General features: G+C 46.7%; 1 protein-coding gene across 1 annotated transcript; it reads right to left on the bottom strand.

The window, feature by feature from the left end:
* Nucleotides 1-1,099: 1,099 nt before the first annotated feature.
* On the bottom strand, nucleotides 1,100-21,607 carry CTPS1 (CTP synthase 1). Its single transcript, XM_037380436.1, has 19 exons — nucleotides 21,561-21,607; nucleotides 21,145-21,318; nucleotides 20,646-20,816; nucleotides 19,723-19,823; nucleotides 18,402-18,518; nucleotides 16,691-16,774; nucleotides 16,364-16,444; nucleotides 14,494-14,645; nucleotides 12,657-12,789; nucleotides 11,113-11,201; nucleotides 10,104-10,198; nucleotides 9,485-9,547; nucleotides 8,578-8,621; nucleotides 7,647-7,743; nucleotides 7,314-7,369; nucleotides 7,133-7,229; nucleotides 6,692-6,836; nucleotides 4,293-4,383; nucleotides 1,100-2,806 (listed from the first exon to the last, which is right to left on the bottom strand). The coding sequence occupies exons 2-18, from the start codon at nucleotides 21,308-21,310 to the stop codon at nucleotides 4,299-4,301; spliced, it is 1,776 nt and encodes a 591-aa protein (XP_037236333.1). The 5' UTR covers nucleotides 21,311-21,318; nucleotides 21,561-21,607; the 3' UTR covers nucleotides 1,100-2,806; nucleotides 4,293-4,298.
* Between the last annotated feature and the right edge of the window lie 1,982 nt (nucleotides 21,608-23,589).

The raw sequence follows: 23,589 nt of genomic DNA, 5'->3' as shown, positions 1-23,589 counted from the left end.
CGCATGCAGGAGAGCAGGGCCAGGCCAGAGAAAAACAAAGCGGCACAAGCAAAGTGGTGGTGCAAGGAACAAGGGCTGGTCAGTGAGTGACCTCAGCCCTGCGCCTCTGCCCCACGAGGGTGCCCCGAGGTGGGAAACGGGGGTGGGCAACCGCCACCCGCGGCCAGAGGGTGGGCACGAGGTGGGGGGAACAGCCGAGCCCCCTGCATCGCTCACTGACACAGACCGTGACCATGGTCTCCACATCGGAGCAGCTGCACGTTGGCCAGGAGCCCCGATGTGCTGCTGGGGGCTGCCCTGTCCCACAGGGAGGGGGCTGGTGGCACGGGCCGGGCAGCACAGGGGGGGGCAGAGACCGCGGGGCCCCGCCAGGCCCCACACCGGGGCACCCTGACCCTGGGCCTCCAGCGGCAGCACGAGTTGGGGAGGAAGCCGGGGTCAGTCCCACCTTCATGCGCCACGAGCCTGGGATGCGCCTGGAGCACCTTGTGGGGTCTCCTCGGGGCTGGTGGTTGGAGGGGCAGGGGGGAGCCCAGCCCCAGGGCGGGCAGGGCGGTGGGTGCTGCTGGCCAGAAGGGGTCCCAGCTGGTCCTGCCCCGCTGGGAGCAGCACCCGTCTCTCCTGCAGCCGTGGCGTTGCTGCCCCGGGGCTCTGTACGCCCCAGGGCCTCCGTCCAGCCGCCTCTGCCCAAACCTGCGCCTTGCAGCTCTTGCCGGCCGCACGGTGCCCCCAGCCCGGGCCGACGGGGCCCTGCACCAGCCCCCAGCGCTGCGCCCAGCCGGCCCGTCCCCCAGCACGGCTCCGGGCGAGCAGCGCGCCCAGCCGCGGGGGCAGAGGCAGAACGTCCCACAGCAGGTCACCACCCAATTCGGGTAAAAACTGACATGTTTCTGCCCTCCAGAGGCTGTAGGCTCAGACCGGCTTCCCCAGGTTTCCCCGCTGCTGGGGGAAGCCCCGTTATTTCAGCCAGACTTTGGACAACCCACTGCGAACACTGCTAACAAACGTAGCTTACACTGGATGAATTTCGAACGGGACAGTACTACAGTTCAGCCCTTTTCCTCCCTCTGAGCTACGGAAGGAAGAGAGCAAGCTCCTGCCTAGTTACTCATTTTATTACAAATATGCATTTAATGACCAAGTCAGATGCACAGTTTTGGCCAAAACAAAAACAATTCAGAAGAAAGAAAACCAAGCTGTGCTACAGATGAGGAATGATCTCGCACGGCTAGAGGGCCAGCCGTTCCGTGGCCGGTGTTCAGCATCTCGACTCGGTTGATCATTCTTGCAGAACTGTTATCATTGGCACACACAGAGAACGCGCAAAGCTTTCCGGGCTAAATGCAGCTTTACAGCAGATACTGAAAATAATTGAGCAATAAAGCAAGAGGGGCTGTGGAAAAGATCACTTAGGATGAGACAGGACAGCATTTAGATTTGGCATCAGACAACACAGGAGTTAGCACCGAGCCAGGCTCGAGGCATACAGCTTTCTCCAAACTTTAATGAACTGAAGAGTTCTGAACATACAACACTCCAGACAACTGAGACACTTTCCTCCTTTCTTCTAAACAACCAAAGACCAAAATCTGTGTTGCCTGTGCTGCAGCAAGAGGCAGGGGATAATAAAAACACAAAGCAAGTGTGTTTCCCACCCCAGAACTGCCAGCGCTGAGCTTACCGTAGGACAGCACACATCTACCAACTACACCAGAACACTGTAGGCGAATTACGAAGCCCCTCCCTCAGGAAACAGCACTTCGGTATTGCATTGAGTGCGGGACACGCGGCTCTGCTGTATAAAAAAAGGCAACGGAAGGCTCCACTTCCAATCAATGAAAAAAAAGCACCATGAACTGTTTAGTCCAAGGCAAATCACCACGGGAGCTGTTAAAGGCAGCATCTGAAAGTAGTTCACTTTCTTTTCTGTACCTCCCCCTTGATGCAAGGAGTTGAAATTTCCCAGCCCAAGCAGCAGCACCAGCAAACACTGGTGCAGAAAGGGCTAGCAGTTACGCCTCATTTCAGGCAACGATGGGCTTTTCCTGACAGTTTTGCTTGGGGTTTTCCCCCACATGTTCCAAGATAATTGCATCCCTGCGGAGTGACATATCACAGTTAGAGCTGATCATGTTCCAGATTAACTCTATTCCAGGAAGATGTTCCTGGTTAAAAGTTCATTGCCGGCAATGAAAGTACCAAGACCACCAATGCCAAACATTTTTAAATACTACTGAAAAAAAAAACCCAAACAAAAAAGAACAAAACATTCCACCACCATCACACCCCCCTCAAAAAAAAAAAACCACCTGCATAAAGCTGCACAGACCCATCCTCTGCAGCACAGCACAGCTCAAGAACCGAGCAAGCCCCCAAAATAAGTTCACCAGTAAGTAATAAAGACTGCTAAGGGAGCAGAAAGGCTGGAGAAAGCAACTCAACTGTCATTGTCCAAGATACAAACCCATGCCAGTGTTACCATGCACTAGGAAGGAAGTGTGCAACTGGATTCTCCCCAACACAGCGAATCCCATACCCAAATTTGCTTTTTATCTCCAACATGGTGCTAACTGAAGTCTAGAGGTGCATGTGCTGTGATGAGCTCTCCTCCAGAAATTTTAAATAAAGAGTCTACACAGAAAATAAACTTAAGTACAGAAGAGTTGGGGAAATAAAGGGACAGGATTTCATAACGAAAATTATAAAACTGTAACTTAAAAAAGCCCAAAGCTGACAGCGTTCAAGCTATTGCTGTAAGAATGCCTGGAAAATCTAATGAAGGCTCTTCTCTTCAGCGAAGACACATCTGAAAAAAGAGAGAAAGAAAAAGAGCAGGAATTACTGACAGTGAAGAGCAACAGGCTGGAATTGCACAGCACACTGGGTCTTACATGCACCACCCCAGGCAAACACAGCACGTGGGACCTGACTACACTCCTCTTCCCGGGATAAAAGGTGTTTATTAGTTTTACAGGGGCACTATGGCAACGTTAAGACCAGTGTATTACACCCCTGAGAAAGCAAGGTCCTTCGAGAAGTTGACGTTTAAATAAACCGTAGGAAGTGAGCACTGTTCAGCTGAGAGATGACTTCCTGCCCTTCCCAGCGCTGCCCACAGCAGGGACCAAAGGAAAATCTTCACGACGATGCAGCTATTGATTCGAGCTGGATGTGTACCAACAGGCCAGTCAGCCAGACACGCCACGCATGCCAGTGTCACTTTCCCTACAATTTCTTCACGCGAGGACAGCCTCCAAGCCATCGGGTATCAACACAGCACCCAGATTGTCACACTACGGAGCACACCGCATACTGTCAGCAAGTCAGAGGTTCAGAATAGCTTTAGGAGGATAAAAACAGAGAGAGGATTCTTCAGCTTTTAGTTTGCTGCTGTACCCGACACCTAGCGATCCCAGCCACCTTCAGCACCGCAGAGGCCCAGTCTCATGGCCAGGGATGGGAGAGTTACTTCTGTGCTAGACTCAGGCTAACCCTCACTTTCACTCTGCAGTTAGCTTTGGAAGCAAGGAGAGAGGGAGGAGAGGAAAGCTGGACATCCCTGGTCCCCTCGCATTCAGCAATAAACCCCTGCTCTCACTTGACATGTGTGTGCACAAATGCTGACTAACTTCCCCAAAACCACCATACAAAACCAGCCAGAGCAGTGGGAAAATGTGTTATGTCCAGGATCACATACTGCACAGAGAGAGAACTGATTTAAAAATTAAGTCTACCTTTTTCTGCTGAAGTCCAAAAGCCAGGTTTTCGTGCCCCCACTCCACAACTGGATGACATGCATGCAATTTTCACATCCACACAACAACTGCAGCAGCTATTGCATTTCAGAGCTCACAGGTTTGACAAAGAAACCTGCTGTATCAGGAGATGGGGGAGAATGGCTGTTTCAAAAATGTTCTTTGGCAAAGGCGAGAGATTGCTCCTCCAATATTCAACTTTCTAAATCCAGTAACCCCTTGCTCAGCTTTGCCTCCATTTTCAGGAATGTGTGCTATATTTGTGCTTTGTTTCTTTACTGGAGTTTAATCTCAAACTCCCGCATGTATTTTTATACTTTATTATGTGTCAATTTGCTAAGGAAATACCCACTGACATCTGTTACACAGACATGAGGTATTATGCATCCCTCGGCACAGCTGAAGCACGTGTGTGAGCACCAGTTTTTACCGTGTGCCAGTTTTCTGCCAACTGATGTGAAATGTTCAGATGCCAGGAGGAAAGACTGGGCAAGGAATTTTTTCAATAATGAAGAGGTTCAGGTCATTAAAAGTTACCAGGAATCAGTCATGATTTACTGATGGGAACTTCAGCTCTGTTATCTCCAAGTCAGGCGAGCTGCTGCCACTTCTATCGCTGTAGGTGTCCCTGCAGAATTCAGAAAGATTTTGTTTTATGGTGCACAAGTGCTTTATAGACCTAGATTTATCAGCAATTAGCGGGGTGTGGTAGCAAGTACTGCTAGCCGAGGCTGAAAAGCAGAGCACACAAAATTCCTAGTGTAGCTAGCTGTCCCTTTGGAAATTGGGCTGAGTCATCATCACTTTTAAGGTTTGTAAATTAAAATGATTATACATATAATAAGCATTTTGTAAGGCAAAGTTATTCTAAATTAAATTCATTAAATAGGAAATAGGAGACTGGTTAACCACCCATAAGCCATTCTATTTCAGCTTCCTGGTAAAAGCTGATTGCCTTTAATCCATTAAACAGCTTTTTCAGAATCACAAAATAATTGCAATCGGCAGGACCACAGGACAGTTACACCACAGGGACAACTCTCACATCAGACACGGCTGCTCAGGGCTTTATCCAGTCACGTTGTGAAATTCTGCAAGGACAGAGAGACTGTGCAGCCTTTCTGGGCAACTTGCACCAATAACATGTGGCTGTTCTAATGGTGAGTAAGATTTTCCTTATATCCTGTCAGAACCTTCTTATTTCAATTCATGTCCGTCCGTTGTGTCTCATCCTCCTACCATGCACTTCTGTAAAGGTCCCGTTTTCATCTTCTTGATAACATTTTTCTAGGTGTTGGCAGGCTGCTCTCAGGTCCCCCATAAAGGCTTCCCTTCTCCGGGCTGAGCAAGCCCAGTTCCTTTGGCTTCTTACTCACCGGGCACATACTCCAAACGCCTGACCTTAGCAGCCCTCCACTGAACTCTGACCAATTTATCCGTGTTCCACTTGTACTGGGCGACCCCAAACTACATAGGATATTCCAGATGTGGTCTAACAAATGCCAAGTAAAGAGACATAATAACTTCTCTCCATCCTGCTGGCTGTGCTCTTACTCATACAGCCCAGGATGCTGGTTGGTGTTCACCAGGACCTCACCAGCAGAGCTGCTCCCCAGCTGCTCAGTCCCCAGCCTGTGTTCCTCCAAGGGGTTCCTAGATGCAGGACTCTGCATTTGTCCTTGTTAAGCCCCGTCAGGTTCCTGCTGGCCCACTCCTCCAGCCCAGGTCCCCGCAAACAGCAGTCCCATCCTCAAGTGTACAGTCCCTTCCCCCTAGTTTGGTGTCACGTGCAAACCTCACAAGAGTGCAATGAGCCTCCCCTGAAAACGTGATGACACAGGAATGAAGGGGAGTACAGGATGGGCTGTAACACCCACCAATACTTTTTTAGATTACATGATAACCATGGAACAATTCGTGACCACCATCACAAAAAGACTCCAAGAGCAGGTATACTAACTTAGGATGCTGCCGTCACCTCCCCCGCTCTGAGAAGCCATTTCAAACTCAGATGTCCAAAAGCAGGAAATTAAAATACCCCTCAGCATTTACAGGTGTTGAAATGAGGCATCTTGACACAAAAACTCTCTTCAGAGCAGGTCAGTCAGAGCACAACTGACAGCCGTTCTCCAGGCATCGACACAGGAATTCCTGTGGTGCAGCTGTATTGCAGCTCGACCCAGAAAAGGCCAATACTTTCCTTTTTGCATTCTTTAGCTTAATACATTCAGTGTTATTTCTCTTTTGCATTTAGTTTGGACTTTGCTGCTTAGTGCACTGTAGCAGCATTCCAGCTACACTACAAATCCTCTGTTCTCCTCTATAAGGAAGAAAACGGGTCACTACCAAAGTGATGTTTAGGTGTTGCATATTGCCATGACTGCTGAGCAGAACTGCGGGGCATGGGGGAGCAGCAGCAGAAGTAAATGCACCATTAGGTCTACCCAAAACATTAGCTGCTTTGCAAGCGGAGACAAAAGAAAGCTTAAGTCAGCAGAAAAAGAAAAAAGAAAGAAAAAAACCCCAAAGCTGCAACCACCAGGGCCCATTCTTTAAACCAGCAACAGGAACAAGTTTCTTAAGGACCAGCCTGGACCCAGGACTCATAGAGGGAATGGGGGGAAAACCCCAGGAGGCCTCCAAACACCCAAAAGAGCAGGTCCAGCTGCAGTTTCCCCAAACATCTCTGACTAACATGAGACTGCAGTTACTCTCACTGAAGTCGGGACCTCGCTGCAGGACAGCTCTACGGCACTACTGTCAATCTTAAAATGCAAGAGAAGAGAAGAAGTTTCACAGAAAAAGTGGAAAAAAGAGATGCTGTAAATACCCCCTAGTTACCCTGCAGTAACTGTGCCAAGAGGATTCTCTGGTTTATCCTGTAGGAAGAAGCACTGCCCTGTGAAAGGTCTGAGTGGTGTCTTCCTTCAACCTACCTGGGTGAGAGCCTGCAGCCCTTTTGCAGATAATGTGTAAGTCTTCCTGCAGATGCCAAGAGGAGGCCGAAGTATGGGGGAGATGGCTTAATTGGTCTAGAGAGGAATTCAGGGTGATACTGAACACCAACGAAGAAAGGATGCTCTAAAAGAAAGAAACAGAAAATATTAATGCCAAGTCTCTTAAGCCTGTGGCTGAACTGCAGTCCAAAGCACTGATCACGGTGAAGGCCTGATGATGGGGAAGAACTGTCATTTCTATCCTGCCTTTTGCCCCCAAACGGACAGGCACATGGGATTTTTTTTTTTTAGCATAACTTTATGGATGGAATCATTCTGAGAGAGTCTGGGCTGGTCCCACACAAAAACCTGCTCAATTACCCTATGAACACCCTCCCTTGTAAATACCTGCACCCACAAACTTACTGCACAAGTACTCACCTTCCAGCTCAACCACTTCCATTCGCTCTCCCTCCTCATCCTGGCCTACAAACTTCAAACCTTGCTCTTCAAAACACTTTTTCAATTCTGGATTGACCTAGAAGACCAGAAGCAAGAAAACCCATGATCCCCTGTGTTTGGATTACACAAAAAAGCTCAATACCTACAGTAGCATTTTTACCTCAAATCTGTGTCTATGTCTCTCTTCCAAGAAATCATGATCTCCATACAGCTTCCCTACACCAAAAGGAAGGCTTTTCTTAGAGCAAATGCCAAACAGTTTCCACAATGCCAATTTTTAACAAGTTCATATGAATAGCATCCATCCATCAGAATCTGCCACTTCTAGAGGGGACCAATTTCATTGATCTCCATACCGCTATCAGAAAAAAAATCTGCAAACACCTACAGTGCAATGATACTTTTAACATCCCCAGGTCTGATTTCCCCACACCCACCATACATGCATGTCATCCCCAGGAAACACTTCCAAAAGAGGTAAGAAATGCCTTACTCATGATTGAATTCTTGGTTTGGAAGAGTGTCCTTCTCTTGCCAAGCCTCATGGTCCCACCCATTTGCCCAGGATTATGTTCCGGCATGTCTATGACCTGTGAAGAGCATTCAGGGAGGTGAGAATGAAGGAGCAGTAACAGTCCCAGGCAGACTCTGAAACCTTAAAGGGGGAAAAAACCTCAACATCTATACAGAAAACAAGCAAACCACGTTTGTGGGTGTTCAGGAAGCTTTAGCATAGGAAATGGTCTCAGTCAAAGCCTACGCAGATCACACACGCTAATACTGTGCTATTTACTGAACTAAATGTTAAAACAAACAAACAAGCAAAGTTACAGAAAAAAAAAAATCCCCAAATCAGAATCACTTATACTTTGATAAATAACTTCACAAGCCGTTTTTTTGAGAACTTCTTCCTTTTGAGTAGCATTTTAAATTGTAGCAGAAGCCAGTCGTTATGGTGGACCCTGGAGGAGGCACACAGTCTCAGAAATGCAGGTTCAGAAATCTGTCCACAAATGTTCCAAGGATTTCATGTCTGTCTATGTTAATTTCCGAGTTCATAATTAAACAGTTATGCAGTGGAATCTGGGTATCATTAAAGCTTTACTCTGTGAAATCAGTTAGCTTTCAAGCTGCCCCTTAAGAAGCTTTTATCTCTTAGAAAACACCTTGCTTTATGAAAAAGTGTAACTAAAAATAGAAGTGTTACGAGTTTCACGTATAATAAGCACTGCAGTCTTCTATGAAGCAGCAACTGCCATGCAGTTAACGAGGCAAAGGCATTTTCTTTTCAGGTTAGTAAATGATGGCAGACAGGCTTAAAACAAGACACAGTAATCCAAGCTCTTAACTGTACCAACAGGTATGTGCAGAGAAGTCTAGCACAGCACAGTAAGGACATTACAAGCAAGTCACCGTGAACTCACCACCGGATGACCAGTCTTGGGGTCAAATTCTGTCGAGTTAGCATCTGCAATGTAATATTCATTAATGAGAAACATGACGGTCCCTCACACCATGACATGCATTTCCAGCTGCATCTCATCCCTGTGCTTCTGGCAAGCGGCAGCCTGAACTGTGCGGAGCCACCCAGCTGCACAGAGCTGCCAGCTCAGCCCCAGGCAGCAGAAACAGGACTCTTATCTGTTCCTGTGTCAGTGCTGACGATAGGATGAATTCCCGAGACTGCCTGGATGTTGCAATCTGGGGGCAACCAGTCTAGTGCAATCGGTGATGAAAGCGAGGGTCGTTCAGGAAAATCACACGTTCAACAGCTTAGAATATCTTAAATAAAGCCAGGGAGGGGAAAGGGAGCAGAAGTACTCCAAGAAGCACACCTCCCCCTACGTTCACTACTAGTGAAACTCAGAATCAGGCTGAGCAATTAAATTTAGCACTCTGTAAAGGGAGTTTTGACAACAGGGACCTAGTCAATTCAAACAGTGGAGCTCAAAGCAATTCAGCTCACTGAACTAGGTGCAACTGCCTGGTCGGCTGAATTGCTTTTTGGTCTTCATTCCCACTGGCTATTATAATGGGAATTTAGGATGTCCAGCACACAGGCACAACTCCATTGAGGCATTTTATTCAGGAGATGAACCTCACTCTAAATAATGGAAAGTTTTGTCACTGTAAGTATGCCTTACTCCACTGATATTTATTTAAATAGGATAAGGAATTTTTTCCTTTTCCTTTGAAATAGCAAACCAAATGGGGAATTTTACAGGCTTAGGAAAAAAAAAATCTACCCACCAATGAAAAATTTAAAATTACACGTATTACTCAAGCAATCAAAAAAATTACCAAAAAACAGGAATGGTTTTGTGCAATTACCTTGCCAACCAAGAACACTGCGCGCAAACTCCACAACTGCTAACTGCATTCCCAAACAAACTCCTGCAGAAGGAAAGACAGAACCAAGTCAGGACAAGGACCACTGACCCGTATCACGAAGCACGCACACTTTCACAGAGCAGTCCTGAGTTAGAGGAAAACCTGGATGAGACAGACCTTTGACTCAGATTTAGGGGTCTGTTCACTCTGCACCAAGTAGCTCCGACAACTTTTGCTCCACACCTCCCTTCCCCACGCACTCTGCTCACACATTTCCAGTCTCTCACCATGTTAATTTTGTTTAAATGCAGCCATATATTCCTTCGTGCCAAGACCACCAACAGCCTCCTCCGAAACCTCCTCTCAGACTCCCACCCCCTCATTACAGAGACTCCCTGTAATCACATCCCGCCCCGCTCTGACCACTTCAGAGCTAACTACAGACGACAGCTGTATCACCCCGTTATGCTGAGCATAGATCGCTGCCTTCCTCAGCCAATCCTCTTCCAAAGCGTACATTCTACACACCAATGAAAATCAGTAAACCTCTTGCCGCAGATCAGTTAGGCTGTTATTCAACCTCTTTATTTCTTCTTATGGATGAAACATATTTTCTCACCTAAGAAGGGTTTTTTCTGTTTTCTTGCCCAGGAAATAGCTTGAATTTTGCCTTCTGTCCCTCGAACACCAAATCCACCAGGAACCAGAACTCCGCTACATGAGGATGAGAAGATTCCATTCACATGGGGCTCACCAGTGTGATTCCCCCCATTCCCACCTCTCTCCCATAAAATCTTGGACTTGCAAGACCTCACTCCTGAAAAGGGCTTTAAAGTAGCTGATGTGACAAGGCCTGCCTGCAGCACATCTTCCACACGACTTCACATGAGCCGTCACATAAAAGGTCACCGAATTTTCAGGGAAACATTTTGTAAATGCACATTTTACCTTCCCGAGAAATCTCAAATACGATGCAGGTTACAACACTAGAGCGGTTCACGTCACACGACTCCCATGCTCTGCACCAAACGTGTTCACGAACATGTCACCCTGCCCGCCCTGCTGAGGAAGCCGCTGGCTGCAGTGTCCAGTGCTCTCCCCGCAGGCACAAGGCCACCGAATTCTGCAGGAAGTTCTTTGTTCTCCTGGTACCACCCAACATCTGCTTCCCTGAGGGATAACAAGCCCCACTTATTCTTGTTTTCTGGGCTAACTCTTGGCACTCCTCTGCATCCTAATGCTTCTTCCCTTCACACACTGTCTTCCTAAAGAACTTTATACCACACTTAAACCTTACGCCCTCTTCATCTGGCTTTAATAGCCTTTACCAGCACCTACCCTTTCCCCTTATTTCCTCTCACCCTGTTTCCCCACTAAGTCTGTGCACATCCTTATGGGCACCATCATTTCCCCCACCGATGCCTTTCACAAACTCGCTCATTTATTTAACAATCCTCCATTTTACATCTTATCCTAAAGTTCGCTGAGGTGGATTTGGGGCAATGTCAGCGTGCTGGTAGAGTGCCTAAGAAAATAGTCTCTGGTGAGGCTCTTAATTCCAAAACTGTCAATAGCAGCAAGTTTATCAGACATGCTCCAAAGAAACAGCCAGAGTGTAAGAGTCTTACTCAGCACCACACAGCTTCTGCCACGCTTCATGGTATCGGACAGGTTCTTCCTGCAGAGTCTCTGGCTCCAAGTCAGCAGAGTCAATATACTGGGAAGAAATCCAAAAAAGGATGAGATACTGCCACAGGAGTGTACAGGGTCTCCTTGATTCTCATTAAATTATCACCATTCCTCCTGGATAGCTCTGGATTTGTTTCCCACTGGATACGTGCTTATGTTTTTTCTGGGCTGATTTCCTGACAGCTAGTCAACAAAACTGCTTTCCCCCACCATCCTACTACTGATGCACCAGCAGAAGCCACGGGTTTTTGTCTTCCTCCCTTGGCCGCTCCTCTGTGACATACATGAAGGCCATGAAACACAGACTCATAAAACGTGAAGTCTTAATGGAGCACAGCAAGATGGGAACACACAGAAATGCAGACAGAAACAACCACACAGCAAGAAAAAACTGAATCATTATTCATCAAATAAATAATTTAATCTCTTCAAGAGGGACTGAAGAACAGACAGGACATGGTGAAACAGACTGTTGTAATTAAAGGATGTTATGACCAATGCCAGATATAGAAAAAACCTGCAAATGTTCCAGTTTCTCATCTCCGTATTGCAGTATCTCTGAACTGCTGAATGTTCTGGCTAACCCTTTTGAACAACATTTTTGTCTTTTTTTTTTTTCCTCCTTAAAGGTTGGAATACTGCCAAACAGTTCTTTAACCCAATATAGGATCTCCATGTACAGGGCTTGCAGAATCCATTCCCTTCTGAATCATACAAATGCAGCTGTGTCAGAAACTACCCACAGATGCATGTGCAGAATTTACCCTTCACTCGTCTTACTTGTTTTTCTTTTCTCCTCTACTGATTTTGTAAGGTGAAAGGTAACCCAAACATAGAACAGTGCTGTTATAAAGCAAGCACCTATCTCCATGACTCACCGGAATCACGAAATCACCAAAGATTTTAAAAGTATATTTAAATGAAAGTAAAATTTCTGACAACAGGTATGTATTTCACTTCTTCAGAGCACCTAGCTACAGCCAAGACCCTTGGAAGCACCTGTGCAGCCAAACCAGCATTAAAACCTTAATAAAGCCTAAGGCACAAGCATCATAAAACCTATGAATACCAGAAGGTTAACAGCAACAACCCTAAAAAAAGGATCACTTTCAACAACTGTCATAGGAATTAAAGCAAACAGGCCCTCCTCAAATATATCTACCACTCTATCACAGTTCAGCACGCAACACTGAGCGCTGAGGAGTTCCCATCAATTATACAGACACCTTGTATATCTTACAGGATAAAAGGCTGGTTTGCTTTAAGCTGTTTCATGCCTGACAACAGATTTTGATGCTGTAATCCAAGGACAATTTTAAAGTTCACTGGCAGAATCAACTCTCCCTTACCGTCTATGGGTTTGCAAAAAACTTAAATAAGACGAGCAGCACAGTAGGTGGAAGGAGAAACCCGGGGGGGGGGGGGGGGGGGGGGAGAGGTTTATTTTATTTTTACTTTTAAACACACACATGCCCACCCCTACCTTAATTTCAAGTTTGTGGTTGATAGCCAGTGCAGAATGCTCCAGTGCTTTAATGACAGATGCATAAGAATCTGAAAACTTGGTGTATTTGCCAACAAGCGCAATGGAACATGTTTCAAGGAGACGGTCATACCTAACACAAAATCAAAACACAAGTGTTATTTCATCATTAACAGAAAATGGGGGCAAGAATCACATTCTGTTCAAGTAACATAAACAGTTGGGCTCTTGAAAGTCTGTCCAACTAGAGAGATGACGACTTTGGAAGAGATGACCTTTTATAATAATTACGACTTTAAAACATCAAAGCAACATTAAAAGAAAGAAAAAAACGCCAACGACAGAGAAAAACAGTTGCAGAAAGTCACATACAAATTAACTCATCTGTGCTTATGCTGAAAAGCCATTCTGAGTAGATCCAAACTGTCTTTTCAGGAAGCTGTATTAGGTTCAAAGTCTGCAGTGAACTATTAGGAGAGAGGATCAAAGCCCAACTCTGCATATGTTTATACTGTACAGCATCTTCCCACGCTGCTTCTGACTGAGTTCACTTCAGCAGCCAGAAATACAGAAAGGATTCCTAGAGTTCTAAGGCTGAAGTGCCAACACCTTCAATCCCCAGCACCTGGCAGCTTGTGATTTGCACAGCGCTCTTGGCTACAGCCAGGAGATTGTTTAAAGTTTATTTCAGAATGCTGAGTACCTTCAACCAAGCTGGTTACTGAGGGCTTTCCCCATCAAAAGGACATGTTATTGACGGTAGTGGCTTGTGTCGGGCATATGAATAAAGGGAAACATCTAGATCTTGAAAATTAACTTCTTATATCGGCAAATATACTTAAGGCTTCAGAAAGGCCCTGAATGGTGACTGAAAAGACTCAATTCACTATTTCCCCACAATCACGCAGTCTACTCCCCACAAGAAAACGCAACACTGTGTCCTAGGAGCCTCAGACAGATCAGTTACAAAACAGTCATTTCACTCGCTTGACAGCATACTCAAAAGGTACATTTTTATAGACACTCCTGATGGCTCCTACATACACCTACAAAAAGGATTTCAACACTTTGTAATGTCACAGGGTTTTTTTGTATAAGAAGTGAGGGCAGAGCTGTCTACCTTTTAACTACTTCGAACTGGCTTTGACATACACAGTACACTACCAACACAAGATAAGGAACTCATTAACATTATCTTACAGGATTTTATGAAGGCAGGCTGAGAGAGGTGGGTTGTTAAGCCTGGAGAAGAGAAGGCTCCCGGGACACCTTACTGCAGCCTTTCAATACTTCAAGGGAGCTTATAAGAAAGATGGGGACAAATTTTCAGTAGGAGCTGTAGCAACAGGACAAGGGGTAATGGTTTTAAACTGAAATAGAGTAGATTCAGACTAGGTATAAGGAAGAAACATTTTATGATGAGGGTGGTGAGACAGTGGCACAAGTTGCCCACAGAGGCAGTAGATGCCCCATCCCTGGAAACGTTCAAGGTCAGGTTGGATGGGGCTCTGAGCAACCCGATCTAGTTGAAGATGTCCCTGCTCACTGCAGGGGGGTTGGGGATTGGACTAAATGACCTTTAAAGGTCCCTTCCAACAGAAAACCATTCTGTGATCCTATGATTCTCACGTTGAAGAATATTTTTTTCCAAACTGTTAAACATCTAGGAATAAAATGCGTTTTTGCAGTTAAAAAAAAAAAAAAAGAGAGAAAAAAAATTGAGCACGTAAGAATACTTGAGGACCATGAAGAACATTCATCACTTAATAACCAGCAACCAACAAGGGAAATCTAATCTACAGCCTTAAATCAAACTATGCCCAGCGGTGCAACTCACCTGTCAGCCATTTCCTTCCACTTCATGAGCATCCTCCTCGGCTGCCTCTCAATGGGAAGGTCAAGCCTGTGTCTGAAGTAGTCAACAACTCCCTGCTCCTCTAACAACAGAGGAACCCGGTAGATAGAAGAGACATCATGAACACAGATGACCTGTTCATAAAATATGAATGTCATTAAAAATTCCTATGAAATTATTTTTGGACAGATATTCAGAGTGCCTCTGTCTCCACCAGACAACCACATGACCACCTAAACTTCCAGGAAATAACATCTGTTGAATAACCTAAAAACATATAAATAGTTTAATACTAGTTTCCATACACCTGAAAAGGTCATCCTTCAACACTTCCCAGGTATTACTGCTCACTGGAGCTCCTTGGAAAGGGCTATAACATGATAACCTACCCGTAAGGAAGTCAGCTGCTACGCAGGTTATGTGACTGCACAGTAAAATTCAAAGAACACTTCAGCGAGACTTTGCCCGTGACACAGCCTTCTTGGTCATCCTAATTGAAACAACACTTAACCTGCCCACAAGCCCAGCTTCCCCGTTTCCCACCACTGTTGTTCTTAACAGGGGTCCCAGTTTGATTAAGGCCCAGGGAAATCTGTGATCTCAATACAGCAATAAATTTTACAGAGTGTCCTTCATCAAATTTAGGATTAAACAACTGTGAGCAAAGAATTCTTAGATCAATGAGGAGTATCTATGTCAACTGCTCTAGTTCACTGAAATGGGCTTCTTCAGAAAAGGAAAGACGCTCTGGACAACTGTCAACTGTCCATCAAGAATGAGACTCATACTTTAAGGATTAAAAATACACCAGCACAACTATTTTTAAATTCATATTTCTCTTGACTCAAATGAAAGCAGAGTTCAACTTTGCAGCAGTAAAACCCCCTAGGCTGCAAATTTTCCTCCTTTACAGTCAATAAAGTTTACTTCTCAGTAAGTGTAACTTCAGTCAGAGAAACAATCACGTAAAACTGCATTAAACTTCCTGGAAAGTGACTGACAAGAGCCAATTTTCAATTCCTGGCCAACAAGAGGTAGATATTGTACTGCTAACAGATTGGTATTATTGCCAGCTAATTCTGAATTTAATACTTGAAACTGCAAGACTCAGTTTGATCTCACTGTATAGAAAATTAATAAAAATTACTTGACAAAGCCTGGAATTCCAAAGTGATACTCAGTCCTTCACAAAAAGGCAAAATTTTTCAAGCTCCAGCTGGACTGGAAAGTGCTAGTATTAAGCCTACAGACTGTTTGATAATTTTCCAAGGTCTATCTCAAACTATGCTATGCAGAGTAGCCTCAGTACAAAAAGAATGATGCTAGCATGGAATTTTTACGTATCGCATAACATTGCAGTGAAGCAATGCTTCTCTCAAATACCATTTCAACTTTTCTGTGCAATCTCTCCTCATGAAATCTTGGGAAGAAGAACAGTATTGTAAAAGAGTAGTGTACGAAATATATTCATGCACGATTTAAACCTAATTTTGGGCAACTACTCTTTGGCTTCTAAATATTGAAAAATCTCATTCTTCTGTATTCACAGAAGGAATGTGGAAGGATAACTAAGGTCAAGAACAGCTATTCAGAAAATACCTTGGATTCCATAGAATTCTCTGAGCCTATGCTAACTACCTTATAAGAAAACCCAGGTACTGGCACGAAAAGGACTATTTTTGCAACAGTTACACATGTAAAGAATGCAAGTAAGACAAAGCAGCAAATGAATTATGCAGCTAACAAAAACCACAGCTACAACACAAAAATGCTACGTACAGATAGAACTCCACTCAGCATGTGACAAACAGCTAGAATATTTACTGCAAGAAGTGCAGACAGCAATCTTTACCTGTTCTGGTTCAACATGACAGAACATGGAAATCTTTTCTTTTACTGAGGTATCCAATGGAGTGGAGCACCTGCAAACAATCTGACAGAACAGCAACATCAAGGCTGTGAAACAAAACAGAAGTACTCAGACATTCCTGTAACAAACCTGTAAAAAACCTGTCTTTCTGCAGTCTCCGTGGCTTGGGAAAAAAAACCAACTCAGTTACTTCTACTTGTTTATAACCAATGCGCAACAGCTCTCAACCTAAGCATTGCTCAGACTAGCATGGTCTTGCAACATCCCAGTACTGCATTTTTAAATTCAAAACCACGCAGCAAACCTTACCAGATCTGGTGAGAGACCAAGACCTCTGAGTTCACGAACACTGTTTTGGGTGGGTTTAGTCTTCTGTTCTCCTGTAGAGCTTGGCTGGTCAGAGAAGAGCAGAAGTTAGTCTATCAAATTATGATGATATGTAGCAATGATTCATCAAGCTAATAAGGACTTTCCATCCTGTTAATCTTATAACTTTGATCCAGCTCTCAGACCATTCACATGAACTTTAAATATCCCAGTACACTATCATTTACATCTCAAAGACTGAAAGCAACCAGCAGAAACCACAGTTCATGTCTCTACGGTCAGTAGGTATTCACCAAAAGGGTGGTCAAGCACCGGAGCAGGCTGCCCAGGGAAGTGGTGGGGTCACCATCCCTGGAGGTATTTAAAAGCCGTGTAGACGCGGTGCTTAGGGACATGGGTCAGTGGTGGGCTCGGCAGTGCTGGGTTAGCGGTTGGACTCAATGACCTTAAAGGTCTTTTCCAACATAAACAGTTCTACGATTCTATGCATTAGTGAGGGAAGGGGAGAGCAGAGACCTTAAGGTTTTTATCCACTGCTTTCTCCAAACACCCAGTATTTTACATTTCTCATTTTTTAATCCGTAAATCACCTGGCCTGGACAGGAGAAAGACAGAGAGCAAAGACTGATCTGCACTCCAGTGACTATCAAGTTGCTCTGCCAAATCCAGTTCCGAGACAAGGAACACCCATGCTTTCCAGTACTGTTAACATAACCATGGAAGAATTTTTTCAGCAGTGACTCCTGCAGTAGAGATATTTTTGTCTGGTTAAGACTGTAAATCGTCTCCAAAACCAGAGCAGATAATACAGATGAGGATATAAGAGGCATTATATGGCATAAAACACCTTCATATGCTTTTGATATTAACTGGAGTTCAACCCATCTACTTGGCACATACGCGTGTTTTGTTTTTCTTTGTAATTCCTAATTAACTGATTCTTATCGTGCACTGCTTCATAATACTTTTTCTTAGTTGGATCTCTGAACCAAGGGCAACAGCTACTCAAACTGAAATGGCTTACATAGCAGTGAGATGTGTGAGTCTATGAAATGACGGTTAAAAGATCAAAACACACATTAATAATATTATCTAGGGATTAAAAAAACAGATCATGTTTCAACACAGCATTATGTTTTGAAATTACAAAGGTAACCCAACCTATTTCATGAACTACAGCTAATGAAAATCTGGGGAGTGGCGGGGGGCATCAGGGGGAAGCACACAGCAACAGAAATATTAAAGAACTCGAGGAAGAGCTTGGAATATGATCTTATTTTAAATAAGTCCAAAGGGTTGTGAAGGCTGGCTATACCACTGAATTTTATATTAGCTTTGCAGAAATGAAAGGATATGCAAACAAAGAGGAAATAAAAGTTTTCAGCCCTAGAAAGCAAGTTTACCTGTAAAAGCTAGGAGACAATTCCATAGAGGAAAAACAGCAGTTAAAGATGCAAAACTGCATTTGCTGCAACTCCCAACTATTTATTACACATTTATGCACTTTGAAAAGTTTCTGTTCACTCCTTGCAAACCTTTTTAACTACATATTCTCTGCATTTCTTCCAGAAGTTTCTACATATAGAAATACAAATATAGCTGTGTCTATAGACACAGCATTTCAGAAACATATTCAGAAAGCAAATTCTGGACTGAGGAAGCCTCTGACCAGCAAAACAATTTGGGTCCTTACCTGGGGAACTAGACTGACATGAATGTTACAGAAATTCTCTCTTTTGGCTTTGAACTGGAACTGGCGGAAAGCTTCAATGAAAGGCATGCTTTCAATATCGCCTACCGTCCCACCAAGCTAAAAAAGACAAAGGCATTTAGAATTAAAGTTAGTACCAAAACATCACCTACTGGATTCGTACACTAAAGCATACTAAAACATACTTAAAAGGACACTAAAACATCTCCCCAGCACCTCCCTCTGATTCCCTAAAGCAGCACCAATACCAATATGAAAAGTACCAGGATTTGCCAGTCATTTGTACTGCTCCCACAGCCCCCAATCTACCCCAACTATTATTTTACCTTCATGATTTCCCCAAAAATCAAAGTCACAATAAAACCAGCTTCTCATATGGGCAGCATCTCTCCACAGAGATTAGGTTTACTTTTATTCTCTCTTTGGGGAAAAGATTAAGGTGTTTAAATTATCATTTAGGTACATTAGGTGGCACTGAGAAGCAAAACTTCTGTTAAGTTTTAATAACTGTATTATAGAGAGTGGTTTTGGACACATGCAGGAACAGAGACAAGGCGTTCTTTGGAGCACTGCCAGCCTCCCATGCGTTGACAGATACCTCCTAGGTACTTCAGGATCCAGGCTTGTGAATCCCAGAACAGAAATTGGCACTCAAGCTGCAGAGAGTCCTATGTCACCATGACCCGGGCACTCTGACAAGCTCCGTCTCCCCTGTATTAGCATATTCCGCCAGCCAACTCAGCAGACTCAGAGCCTTCGCCCTCCTCTGTCTCCTCTGGCACCAGGACATCCCATACAACACACGGGAAACTGCACAGGGCTTGTCACCACTGACCTGTGCCATTCCCTTTTCTAGGTCTACGCTTGAACTAGTCGCTCCAAGGCTCCCTTCACTGCTAAGGAGGAAAGATGACTGTTTTCAGAGGGCGATTTACCTGCCCTCCCTCTATCCACCAAGGAAGAGGGCACCGCACAGTTAACTCAGACTCTGGCACATGAAAGTTACAAGAGCTAAAATTCATTCTGTAGACTAATTCACATTACACTAGAGAGCAAAGCACCTCAAAAATACAACTGTCCAAGATTTAAGTCCTTCTGCGTGCAGATTCAGACACAGAACATTCAGAAGATTAGACCACGTCAGTGAAGCCAACAAGGGAGATTTTTAAGAATTCAACAAATTTGAATTCATGCAAAGTTGAACATTACTGGGGAAAAAATGTATTATGCAAAATATGCACATGGTTCAGTTTACTCCATACAAGAAGCAAAACTATTTTTTTGTTTTTTAAGAGCTACAAACCTCAATCACACAAACTTGGGGTTCAATGCCATCTTCATCTACAGGAATTCGTGCCTGCCTCATTACCCATTCCTGTATAGCATCTGTGATGTGGGGAACAACTGAAAAAGAAACCCAGGCGAGGGTTAAAGCCACAACCCACACACATTTCTCCCTTTAACTCATTACAGAGCAAATTACTGAAAGTAACTAGCCAGTGCTTCCCACATGACTTGAGCAGGTATTTGCGTCTTTAAAGAAGTATGCATTTTTGAAGTGATTATTCTTGGCTGTGATTTTGCAAGAGAAGTGCCTCGGCAGGAAATGTAATCCTGCCTCAATTTAAACACATGTAAGCAATGTTTCCTTTAAGCTGGAAGATTCAAGTACAAACAGTTCTTAGCTCTAAGCAGAGAGAGTTACTCTGCTTTAAATTGGCTGTAAATGTCCTTATCCAAACCAGCTGTGGAGAATGCTTAAAAAGGGAAGGGACTGATCTGGTCCTCAAAGATCCTTTGGGTTTTCTACTGATGTGACAGTTGTCAATAACCATTTTAACCAGCTAACAAGTAATCCACAGGTGTATTAGTCTGAAGTTGGTTCACAGTTAATATCAGCTACGTTAGACAGTTGGACCCAAGTCCAGCACTCGGTCCAAACAATAGGCAGTACGCTGCTGAGGACTGGGAAGTTTTGAGGGAGGGGCGAACAGGTAACCTGATTCAGCACGGCACACACCAATATACCTGCACCAGTGCGCCTTCTGCCTCTCCTTTTGAAAAAACTAAACAAAATTAATCACAATTGTAGATGATTATTACATACATGTGAAATCACAATCATGTATGACAAAGATCTCAAGTTAAGATGAAATGCAAAAGTCCCCAACCAGAAGAGAAATACAGAATACATTTCTAAGCATCAGAAAGGAAGCTTCACATCACCTTGGACAGTTTTACCAAGATAGTCTCCCTTCCTCTCCTTGTTGATGACATACTGGTAGATCTTCCCAGTAGTCAGATTGTTGTCTTTGGTGAGTCGGATATCGAGGAAGCGCTCGTAGTTACCCAGGTCCAGGTCCACTTCTCCTCCATCGTCCAGCACGAACACCTCCCCTGTGCACACAGGAAAAGGCACAAGCGCACCCGTCAACGGGAAACGGCCCACAGCAGCAAGGTGCTGGGTTTGCCTGTGACAGCTGGAAGAACTCAACGTGAGGAAACACCTTCCCTGACTGCTACGGCCAGTTTCGGAGCAGCCAATAACACGAAAAGCCTTATGTAACGCGGAGGCCGGCTGCACCGGGGACCGGATCCCCCAGCCGGGCAGCAACGGCAAGAGGCCGGGGAGCTCGGCCGGGCCCGGCGCCGTGAGGGGCTCAGCCCGCGGGCCCGGCCCCCCGCCCCGGCCCACACCGCGACCCCGGCCCCGCGGGGCACTCACCGTGCTCGTACGGGGAGAAGGTGCCGGCGTCGATGTTGATGTAGGGGTCGATCTTGATGGAGGTGACACGCAGCCCGCAGGACTTGAGGATGGTGCCGATGCTGCTGGCGATGATCCCCTTGCCGATGCCCGAGATCACGCCGCCCGTGACCAGGATGTACTTCATCTGCCTCGCTGCGGGCGGCGGCACCGCCTCAGCCGCGGCTCTGCGCCGGGCAGGCGGGCACAGGGCCAGGTGGCGCCCGCCCCGCCACCCCCCCACCCCCCGCCGTTCCCGCCTCTCAGCGCGGGCCGCGCGCCGCCCCCCCGCCAGCAGCCCCCGCCGCGGCCCCGCTGAGCCCCCGCGCGTGTGCGTGGGGTGCGCGTGTCCCGCCCCGCCCCGCGGGGTGCGCGCGGTGCCGCCCGCCGCCCCTCACCTGTGCCCGCCGGGGCGGCGCGCGGAGGGCGCGTGGCGAGCGGGCGGGGGCTCCGGGCGCGCGCGGCGCTGCGGCCGGCGGGGCGGGCAAAGCGCATGAGGCCGGCGCGCGGCGGGGCGCAGGCGCCCGGGGGGGCGCGCGGGGGAGCTGCGCGTGCGCGGTGGCGGGGCGCGCGCGGGTGGGCGGGCTGGCAGGGGGGCGCGGCCGAGAGCCGGGGCGTGGCCGAGAGCCGGGCCCCGCCCCAGCCCCCCCGCCGCTCCCGGGGCGGCCGCGGGCGGCGGGCCGCGTCCCGTGTCCAGCGCGTTGCTCGGCTGCTGCGGAGGCAGCGCTCCGGGACGCCGGGAGATGTTCTGTAGCCTCAGCCGTGTCCCGGGACTCGGTGCGGCGGCTCCCCAGGGCGGGAGGGAGCCCGGGGACGTTCGGCCCTGTCAGGAGGGGGAGGAGGAGGCGGCAGCCTGCCTTCGGCTGGGCGCGAACCTGCTCTGTGTGCTGGGGAACCGGGCCCCAAAGCAACTCGAGGGCCCAAAGGCCTCCGTGCAGTGCCGGCCGTGCCCCCTTTCAGCCAGCCCCACCAGCCCCAGCAGAAGCCTGGCCCGGGGGTCCGGGGGCGGCAGCTCCTCGGCGGGGCTCCCTGTGGCTGCCGGTCGGGCCCGGCTGTTCACACTAGGGACACTGGTGATGCTCCACAGACGCTTCCCACTTCCCACTCGCGCAGCTCCGCTAGCCATGTGTTGCCCAAACTGGTCTCAAAGGCTTCGTGCAGTGAGTTGTGTGCACGCCTTCATCACCCCACTCGCCTACGGCAAACACCATTTGTACGTGGAAATGCAGTAATAAATCACTCGGTCTCTTGGCATCGTGATACATTGCCTCGAGCAGCCGTTCTGTCTTCTACTTTCCGTTCTCTGCTATCCTTGCAGCTGGTCCCCCTGCTCTGACAAGCATCACTTCTGCCTTGCTGGCTGGCACAGTGCATATCAGTGCATATTCCAATGACTTAAGAAATTAAAAACACTGCTCCATGACCCATATACTCGTAGGGGTTTGCATCTGAAGAGCTTTGATATTTTGGTGTGCAGCCTGTGTGTATTCACAGCAAATGGGTTACAGGTGAAATGCATTGCTGTTGATTACAGGTAATTACATTCCAAGTTATGTTCCCCACCCCATCACAATTCCTAATTACACCAGCTGCTGTGCTGGGGGGTGGGGGGATGCTGTTCCAGGCTCTCCTTGTTCTGTTGCTGTTTTGCTTCTCCACTGTCATGATTTAACTCTGGCCAGGAGCTAAGTACCACACAGCCACTTGCTTGCTCCCCCCCGCACTGAGAGATGGAGAGGAGAACTCGGAAAAAGGTAAAACTTGAGGGCTGAGACAAGAACAATTTAATAGTTGAAATAAAATAAAATTACAATGAATAATAATTGTAATGAAAAGGAGGGAGTAGTGGAGAGGAATAAAATCCAAAGGGGGAGGGACCCTAACTGATGCCAATAGAGTTTCTCACCCCCTGCTGAGTGATGCCCAGCCATGCCCAAGCAGCAATCAGCTGGCCCCAGCCAACCCCCCCAGTTTGTACACTGGGCATGGCGTTCTGTGGTCTGGCATATCCCTCTGGGCAGTTGGGGCTGGCTGTCCCAGCTGTGCCCCCTCCCAGCTCCTTGTGCCCCCCCAGCCCTCCCGCTGGCAGGGCCTCAGAAACCCAGAAGTCCATGGCTTAGTATAAACATCACTTAGCAACAACCAAAACCTTCAGTGTGTTATCAAGGTGATTCTCACACCAAATCCAGCGCACACACTGAACCAGCTGCTGAGAAGAAAATTAGCTCTCTCCCAGCCGGAAGGAGGACATCTGTGGAGGGCTCGTCCTGCTTTCTTGTGTTACACAGGTAGCTCACAAGTGAGAAGAACATCAGTTTCCAACATCTTTTTTAAGGACGGAGTGGAGATGGGTCTGACAAAGGGGTGACGGGGGGGCTGGTGGTTCATCCTGGTGAGGCTGGGGGAGGCTGAGCTCTTCCAGGCTGC

Source organism: Falco rusticolus, chromosome 3 (genome assembly GCF_015220075.1).
Source record: "Falco rusticolus isolate bFalRus1 chromosome 3, bFalRus1.pri, whole genome shotgun sequence".
Classification (NCBI taxonomy): Eukaryota; Metazoa; Chordata; class Aves; order Falconiformes; family Falconidae; genus Falco; species Falco rusticolus.
This window is presented reverse-complemented; position numbering and strand designations above follow the sequence as displayed.